Raw genomic sequence first — 9,427 nt, 5'->3', positions numbered from 1 at the left:
TCTGTTTCTCTTTCATGCAGCAAATATGGATTCCAAGCGTGACCTTCGTGAAAAATAACTTTCAGATTAAAATCCAAACTCTCATGGGTAAGTGATGCACACACACCGCTTTACACATCGGCACGCAGCTGCCTCTGATCCCACGAGCTTTTCTCACAGCCAGATTCCAACTGCTGCATTAAATGCCCACGCTGAGACAAAGACAACGATCCCCCTATAGCCTGCAACAGACTGTTGGGGCAAGTGCGAGCACCTATGAAGACCGGCACAGCACACGAGGGGGGGGGGGGGGGGGGTGGGTGGCCAACAACCACGCTCGGTCGCCTTCGTCTTCCCAGCGGCGATGTTTACTACACCGCACCAGGTACTCATTTGAGGCTGAGTCGACCTAGGGGAGACCCAGGACCGGTTCAGATAATCGTCACTGGTGTTAGCCGTGAGTGGGAATCGAACCCGGGACGCCAGGTTCGTCGCGCACCGCACTAACCACTACACTACCGCTCCCCACCACGCTGAGACAGACACACACACACACATGTTATGCGTGTACGCATGAGCAGGCAAATTCATCAGGCAGCTCAGCACAATTTATTATTCAAACGACAACACAGATTGCGTGCCCAGATGCGGCGAATGAGATCTGCGCCAACAGAACGACAACACGAGCGAGAAGTGGGAGATGTTAAAGTCAGTGTCAGCTTGATGTGCGCATCCAAAGCACCGTCAGGTCTCGTTACCATCGATGATGTAAGCGACTGTCATTGCGCAAAGAAGCGGGCTGAATGGGGGTGCTCTCTGAGTTCGAGACGGAAGAAGGAAGAAAGCTGCGGTGGTCGCGATGGGTGAGACGGGGTTGGAGAGGCGAGGTGTCAGAATGAATTTGAAATCTCCCAGAGCCACGCAATCTGTCTCCCCACTCACCAACTCCTTCCCTGCCTCTCTCCATCGCCCACCCAGCTCCGAAACGTACACGCGTTATGTGCGATTTTATTATAATTTATGTCGATGCCACATTTTAATACTGGCGAAAGGTATTTAATTCATGGCCCAAAAAGGTGACGTAGAAAATAATTGTGCATGTATAATTCTTGTATGTACTGTATGTTAGTATGGGATGCATGTATGTAGATATCTGTTGGTATAATTGTTCATATGTACATTACGTATATATGTAGGAGTGTATAATATACAAACTTGGCCGGTGGGTATGTTGATGGGCAGGTGGGGAAGAGGTAGGGGGGTGAGTTGGTAGGTGAGCAGGTACAGGACGGCTGTATGAGTCGGCAGGTCGGGGGGGTGTAGGGGGGTGGGCAATGCTGTACAGGACGGCACGGCCATCATCGCATTGTCCACACGCAAGTGTTGTCTACTCAATTTGTCCAATATGTAAATTGGGGCTTTCGAAATCTTTGTGTGACGACACAGTGGCTACCAGCGCGGTCATCGCCACGTGGCACTGACCCATCGGGTCTTAGACAGCGGCGAGTCGTTAGTTCCACCACATCTGAACCCGACGCTGATCGTGACCCACGTGATGAAGCTGATCATCTGGTGACGCCCTCCGCATTGGCAGCGGTGCAAAAGCACAAATCGCAGAACAACAACAAAAACTCAACACGGGCACCGAAGAAGGGCCATCGCCCGAAACGTCACCTATAATATACCTCCATTATAAGGGCCACGGTGCTAGTGACGAACGCGTTGAGTGTGTTCTTTTTCGTGTGCGCGCGTGTGATCCGCAAGAGGCGGTGGGTGGGCAGATGCACTGCGCACGCTCGCCCATTCACTCCCTCGCTGTTGATTCACAATCTGCTGCCGGGCACCTGGTGCAGGTGCCACGTGACACCTGGTGTAGGTGTCACGTGGCACCACGAGGTTGGTGGAACTTGTGGCGCGTCTCCCCATGCGCTCTCCTGTGGGGGGTCTCGTGCTCGCGAATATCACTCAACGCCAGCTGCCCAAGCCAGGCTGTATAAAAGTGTGTGTGTTGGTCTCTGGCGTGCGCGTGTGTGCATGTGTTTGTGCATGCGTGTGTGTGTGTACGTGTGTGTGCGTGTGTGTGCGCGTGCGTGCGCGTGTGTGTGTGTGCGCCACGCCGCGTGTGACGCCGCAGGAGAGAGGGTTTCGGGTGTTCTCGCTCGCGGGCCTGCGGCTCACAGCTCGTCCTTGGCGAGCTTCAGTACGCGCTTCATGGAGTCGAGCAGCACGGCCTCGTCCCCGGCCTGGTACGCGTACAGGTGGTTGGAGTAGCGCCCCGTCACGTCCGCTCGCACCTTGCGGCCCGGGTCTGCGTGGCGATAGCAGCAGCAGCAGAAGCAGCAGCAGAAGCAGCAGCAGCAGCAGAAGCAGCAGCAGCAGAAGCAGCAGAAGCAGCAGAAGCAGCAGCAGTGCCGGCGGCATTAGCGACAGTGCTTAGCAGCGGTGTTGGTGCCAGTCACATTCGTAATGGCAAAGCCATCGAACGAAGACGGTCACTGCATCATCACGCGGCGCCTTCAGATGCGCTTCTGCGGCCGTCTGGAACGCTCTTCCATCCGATATTAGGAAGCCACTGGAGCTATGCACTTTTAAATAATCTAGATTACAAACTAATTTATTTAGAACTGCCTTTTGTGTTTAGTTTCTTGTCCTTCCCCCGCACCTCCGATCAGCACGGTTGGCTACGTACGGTGCCAAAGAAGTCAAGCGTACGTACATAACACTCGAAGCGGTGTCAGTGTCGTCTCATTGGCAAAAGCGCCAGCAGCAGTGGCAGTGTCAGTAGCAGTGGTAGTGTCATTCACTTGGATCGACTGCAGCAGTATTTTTTTACGGCAAATGCGTCCGTAGTATTAACCAGGGCTGCTGCTGGGCTCGAACCACAAACTCACTCGAAGAACCCCAACCAACTGAGCCACCTCATAGCCATATTCGTTTAGTTGTAAACAACGAAAACTAAAATGACTCCTCACGCATGAATCCCCATTTGCACACACACGTGGAAGATGAAAAATTTAACCCGTAAAAACAAAGTTATTCACTATAAATCCTTTATATGCGTGTTCAATGGGCCACAACCCAGCCCACATTGGTCTTTGAAACGGGCGGCTAGAGTCCTCTCGTCCTCTGGCTTGAGATGGCTGCCACCTATCGGTCAGATGATTGCCTGCGGCGTTGAATGGTGGGCGGCGCATGACAAGCCCCGGGACATTCTCAAGGACAATTCTCACGGACGGCATTCCCCAATGATGCTAGTGCGGCAACGTGGAATGCGATATGAGTGCATCGTGTGCACTTACCGACGAACATGATCCTGGGGTAGTAGTAGCCGTCTGGAGCCATGTTCTTGTCTGTTGTCTCAGTCTGTTGGGATCGAGCACACACACACAGATACACATGTTATACACATGTTATACACATGTTATACACATGGTATACACATGTTATACACATGTTATACACATGTACCCCAAGTGACAGCGAATTATCATCATGCTGTCTTAATGTGCCTGCATCGCACAACGACAAAGATCCCCCGTATAGCCTTCAGCAGGCTGTTGGGGGAAGTGCTGTCAGCCAGCACCTGTGAAGGGCGACACGGCACACGGAGGGGGGAGGGGGGTGCACAAATATTGTTCGCTCTGGGCTCGCTCCCTTAGGGGCCAGGACCACACGTGGTGCTAAGCATGGTGGTGGTGGTGAGTGCGGTGGTGGTAGTGAGTGTGGTGGTGAGTGCGGTGGTGGTGGTGAGTGCGGTGGTGGTAGTGAGTGCGGTGGTGGTGTGTGGTGAGCGTGATGGTGAGCGTGGTGGTGGTGGTGAGAGTGGTGCCGAGCACTTTGACGGTGAGCAGAATGGTGGAGAGTGTGGTGGTGACTGTGGTGGTGAGCGTCGTGAGGATGGTGAGCGTGGTGGTGATGATGAACATAGTAGTGAGGGTGATGGTGAGCGTGGTGGTGGTGGTGGTCAGCGTGGTTGTGAGCGTGGTGGTGGTGAGTGTGGTGGTGAGTGTGGTGGTGAGTGTGGTGGTCAGCGTGATTGTGAGCGTGGTGGTGGTTGTGAGCGTGGTGGTGGCGAGTGTGGTGGTGAGTGTGGTGGTCAGCGTGGTGGTGGTGACTCTGGTGTTCAGCGTGATTGTGAGCGTGGTGGTGGTGAGCGTGGTGGTGGCGAGTGTGGTCAGCGTGGTGGTGAGGGTGGTGGTGAGTGTGGTGGTGGTGGTTGTGAGCGTACCTGCAGGTTCAGCATGACAAAGTCGTTCTGCGCCAGCTGCTGGAGGTCTTTGTCCTGAGCGAATGTGGCTCTCAGAGCTGGTAACAGTCACACGGCTACCATTAGTGAATGTGTCTCTCAGAGCTGGTGACAGTCACACGGCACCCGCTAGCAACGCTCGGCGCGAGCTTCCCCGTGCATCCCACGCCGAGGCTGGCAGCGCGGTCAACGTGAGCTCACCACCACAATCACAGACGCCCCACGACACATCCATAGATGTTGTTTTACTTAATGCACGAGCAGGGGAGAGAGCGCATTGACACCACGCGTCTCTTTTGCAAGGACAACCTGGGATGTCTTTCAGTTTGTTGTCCTCTCCCCGCAAATCCGATTAGCATGGTTGGCTACGTACGGTGTGAAAGAAGTCAAACGGATCTCCAGGTGTGGCAGCTGCCCATTGCTGGTGCACGGTCACAGTGGCGGTGCCAACCCATCGGGTGGCCCCGAGCAAAAATCACATTTGGGCGGAACCCCTTCGTTCTCTTTATACGATCCGAGTGAGACGTGAGAAGAGATCGAGGCGAGGTACAGACGTGGTGAGAGATAAGAGAGAAGTGTAGACGTAGAGACGCATGCCGCAGCGTGAGAAGATGCAGACAGGAGACAGACGCACGAGATCAAGGGGCGGTTTCTACGTCATTCAGCTTGCCACGTTGATTCGGCGCTCAATATGAGCCGACATATTTCAATCAATAAAAACTCAATTTCGTCCGTCAATTCGGGGGCCCCTTCAACTGCTTGGGGCTCCTGAGCTGTCGCCCAGCTCGTCGCCGCGTTCACCTGTGGAGTAGGGACACTCCTCCAGCCAGAAGATGACCATGAGGGGCTTCCTGTCCGTCATGGACTTCTTGAGCCCTTCCTCGTACGTCTGCACCCAGTTGATGGAGTCGCCCCAGCCGCTGCTCAGCGTCTTCGTCACTTGGACTTTCTTGGCTTCTTGAGCTGTCGCCACCACGGCGAGCGTGAGCACCGCGCACAGAACCTGGACCTTCATGTCTGCCTGGGAAAAAACTTCAAAGCCCGAGTGCGTGTGCGTGTGTGTACACGTGTGGCGTGTGGTCTGCGTGTTGCGATGTACGCGTGGTTGCACGTTTCAGCGCCGTGTGTGCTTTGTTGATCCGAGGGAGCTTGAACGATGTACCGGCTTCAATATATAGCGCCCCTTCGTTAGGTCTCCGTTGGGATGAGTTGGTGGCCCGATCGGGGGGAGCGGGGGGGGGGGGGTGACGGAGTTGTCCAATAGGCGAGTGCCCAGTTGGCACTGGGTACTGGGCAGGGCCCCCCCTTCTCTTGCTCCATTTGGGCCAATGGCTGAATGCCCAGTAGCGGGGGGCTCCCCGGAACCCGGGGCCCATCAGGAAGCCCACTCACCCAGGCGAGGGCCCTTGAAGCCATTAGGCCTAATGGCTTGGAGAGGGCTCTCCAACTACTGGGCCAGTGGGGGGGGCGAGCCATTCATGAGTGAGTTGTTGTCACTGTGTGTCACTGTGTGTCACTGTGTGTAACAACTCACCCTCAAGAGTGAGTGCCGCACTACGCTACTAATCTGACCACCTCAATTTGATTCCCCGGTCATTGCTAGCATTGGTGGTAAGCATCCGATTTTGGACTGCCCCTCTGCTCGGTCGACTCCGCAATGTATTAGTACCGAGTGCGGGTGTGTACACATCAGCAGTGGGGAGACAAAGGCAGCCGGGCGTGGTGTTTGCCACACCACCCTCTCGTGTGCTGTGCCGGCCTTCATTAGTGTTCGCTAACAGGACTTACTCCAACAGTGGAAGTAGGGCGACACCAGGGGATCACTGTCGCTGTGTAACATACAATGGAAGTCCTCTGATCCGTGGCCCCATTACCCACCTCTCCAATTATCTGCATAATGGGATCTTTTGCAGAGCCGTGCAAAGCCTCCGTATTCGAGAGCAGCCTAAGGAAGCAGACACCAGAGAGCTACCTCTGAAATAACTTTAATTTACATTTGCTCGACACAGAATGACAGTCAAGAACAGTCAAACCAATATTTAACATTTTTAGAGTGGGAAATGTTGATGTTATTACACGCAGGAGAGTTATTCCCATTGCTGTAAGCGGATTTATTTTCACAAAGAGGATTTTTTTTTGCAATGACTGTAATGGCAAAGTTAGGCGTTTCACATTTCTTCACAGAAAAAAACACCGAAACGTTTTACCGTGGAAGCATCTCTATCACATCGTCCTTGTGCGAATAAAAAGTCACCGTGAAATGACAGCGAATGAAAGAAGCCATCCGCGGCTATCGCCAGAGAAGTGCACGGATTTCATGAGCTAATTGCCTTTGACTGAACGCGTTCGATATTGTCCTATTAAATTTTTACTCTTGGTCATGGATACAGACACGGGAATTGTTTTAAATAAATTACTATTGGTAGCTATGTGATTGGATGAATAATAGCTTCGGATTTTTTGCAGTGGTCTTTTAAATCTTTGATAAGATATATTTACGATAAGTAATAGAGTAATAAAACTGGATTTTCGCTTGTAATTGTAGATGAGTTTATTTCACTGGAGCAATATCAATTAACCATTGTATTAATAAAGCATGCACACAACACGCATCTTAAAGCTAGACTTGCTTTAAGTAGGTAACAACGTGGCGATTATAAACCCTTTTAAATAAAATGTCCTTTGGTGATTGAATCCCGAATCTCGTGGGCATTTTCAGCGTAGCTGACTGACGCGTGTGTGGACTGGAAGGCGTCCTCTGCTTGTGATGGACGCGTCCACTTGACACTTCGCTGGGGTTTCACGAGAAGTGCCCACAGGTCGACGCTTGACTCGCGACATCCTGATTGCATGCGGGGTGCGAAGGGGCCTCGAGTTGATGGTGGGCGGCAGGTGCACCCTCGACTCCCGCAGCAGCTGGTCAAGAGCGGGTCCCGTCCGCTCGCAAGAGGGGGTTGAGATTTGTTTTCTAGAGGGGTCTGAATTAAAATCAAAATCGGTGAGCAAATAGAGAAAAATATAATGGTGTTCATACATCCGACGATTAAAACGCGGTTTTTGCCATAACGTAGCAATGCTATGAAGTTAAGTTATTTTCTTGAACGTATTATTTTTGTTGCATACGTACCGGAATGAGACGTTACGGAAAAGTTTTTCAAATGTGTATTAGTCGCTGTCACGTCATCGCTTGCGATAACGCACGACTCGTGGCACACGTGAAAAATAGGAATAGGTTGTCGCCTTCCTGGCAATAAAACAGCAGGTGTTAACATGTTCCCACACCAAATAGAAACCTTTCTCAAGGAACCAAGCACTGCATCAACTACACACTGTAGTTGGGAACTGGCAAACAAAGATCCCGTGGTGGTGACACGACTCAGGGCACGTGTCCGTATCAATTCCCCTCCACATATTTCCCACGTGTCTCTTTTCTTGAGACGTCATCAAGAAGACGCTGCAGACAATTCACATTCTCGTTTCAGTCCAGAGAACGGTGCTCGTGAATGAGCGGTGCTGTTGGCACGAGACTGCAATTCGCGTAGTCCGCTGTAAGAAAGTGCGACGAATGCATTTGAAGGCAGCACTCATTGCACACGCAAAGTGCTCGCCACGAATGAACCACAAACACGTCGCTGGTCTCGCCAAGGAGCAAAAACCACCACGCGAACTTCGATCTTCGCAGCGACTTTTGGCGAAGCCATCGAACAAAACGGCCGCAGAAGCGCATCTGAAAGAGCGCGAGTTCGAGTCCAGGCCATTGCTCGCGTTAGTGGCAGGCGGTATCAGCAGGGCCGATTAAGTTGGATGGGGCCCCAATGTTGTTGGTTTTGTTGAGGGGGGGGGAGCCCCTCTGTGTATAATCAATTCCTTGCTCTAACTGTTTCATCACCACCAGCCGTGCCCAATGCCAAACACCCCATGGTTATTTAGCACGGCCATGCCAGTGCCGGCTTGAACACGTGATGTATACCACTCGTAGCGATAAACCAGCGTTAAAAACGAGCGAGCGATTTTAATGCCGGACACTGCTTGATCGTAATACACATTGTGATGAAATGGCAATAATTACCACATTAGTACACGATGGGATTCATCACAGTGCTTCAGTATTGCATTTAAGCCACTAAGCGGTGCTGGGGGGAGGGGGGAGAACACTTACATGCCAAGGCTGTTGGGCTGCAGCACCTAAAGCTCCTGCGCCAAACCGGGCCTGGTCTGGGTCTGCCAGCTTTCACTCAATGGCACTACCCAGCGCAGTGAAGTCTGGTCGAATAACTCACAGCGTGACCAACGCGACGTGGGGGGAGGCTTTAATTCGAGCAGTGGAATATTGACAAATGATGAAAACAATTATATTTACGATTTTTTGTTCTCAAAAAAGCTCTTTGGCGGACGAATGCCTCAAACCACAGCGATTTCTGGGCCAATTTATCCGTCAACTTGGCCACTTTACCTGTCACACACACAACAAGGCAGCATTTCATTCACACATGAAGGCCTCAACACTCATTTGCAGAAGGGTCATGCTTTGCGATTTTGGCACGTGAGTGGAAATGGGAGAAAATTCAGACATAGGAGGGAATAACATTACAGATTTCCTCTCAAAGTGGGAGTCTAAAGCAGGGTCAATCTCCGTGTGATGCAGCAACCCTTTCTTTGGCTGTTGGGGCCTCAGATCCAGAGCTTGGCCTCAGACATCCTTCTTCCACAGACCAAACCCTAGACGTATTCCTCTCAGTCAGCCGATGTCCATCACACCTATGCACTATCACTAATTATCCTGGCCAAACCTGGACAAGTGGCAACCTTGGTCTGAACAACGACGGCTGTGTGCGAATGCCGGGGATGTGAGGAGAGGTTGACACAGCGCACGCGTGCTGCCCCCTTCTGCCTCCTCCCGGCTCTGCAGAGCCACGTGCTCGCTCTGCGCGGCGGCCACGTGGGGGGTGGGGGGGGTGACAGGCGCAGTGATGCGACGTCTGCTGATTCAGCACGAGCGCAATGCAGTGCCACCGCTCTCGAGCCAATCGTCGCCCTGTGCTCCACGTGGAGTGTTTTCCACTGACAGCATCGTCGTCATCGTCAGTCAGTGTTAAGCATTATCGTGTTACCGGAGTAGTCTTTGGGTCTTTCGGTAAAAGTGACGTAGATTTTCATTTAGTACTTTTATTATTTTATTGTTATTATCTTTTCTTCTATCTA

At 52.2% G+C, this 9,427-nt stretch overlaps 1 protein-coding gene across 1 annotated transcript; it reads right to left on the bottom strand.

The window, feature by feature from the left end:
* Positions 1–565: 565 nt before the first annotated feature.
* LOC144728766 (anterior gradient protein 2 homolog) lies at positions 566–5,371 on the bottom strand. The gene is made up of 4 exons (XM_078608404.1): positions 5,027–5,371; positions 4,208–4,284; positions 3,279–3,342; positions 566–2,287 (listed from the first exon to the last, which is right to left on the bottom strand). The coding sequence occupies exons 1-4, from the start codon at positions 5,238–5,240 to the stop codon at positions 2,154–2,156; spliced, it is 489 nt and encodes a 162-aa protein (XP_078464530.1). The 5' UTR covers positions 5,241–5,371; the 3' UTR covers positions 566–2,153.
* Positions 5,372–9,427: the final 4,056 nt, after the last annotated feature.

This window comes from Lampetra planeri, chromosome 30 (genome assembly GCF_965212315.1).
Source record: "Lampetra planeri chromosome 30, kcLamPlan1.2.h2, whole genome shotgun sequence".
Taxonomy (NCBI): domain Eukaryota; kingdom Metazoa; phylum Chordata; class Hyperoartia; order Petromyzontiformes; family Petromyzontidae; genus Lampetra; species Lampetra planeri.
This window is presented reverse-complemented; position numbering and strand designations above follow the sequence as displayed.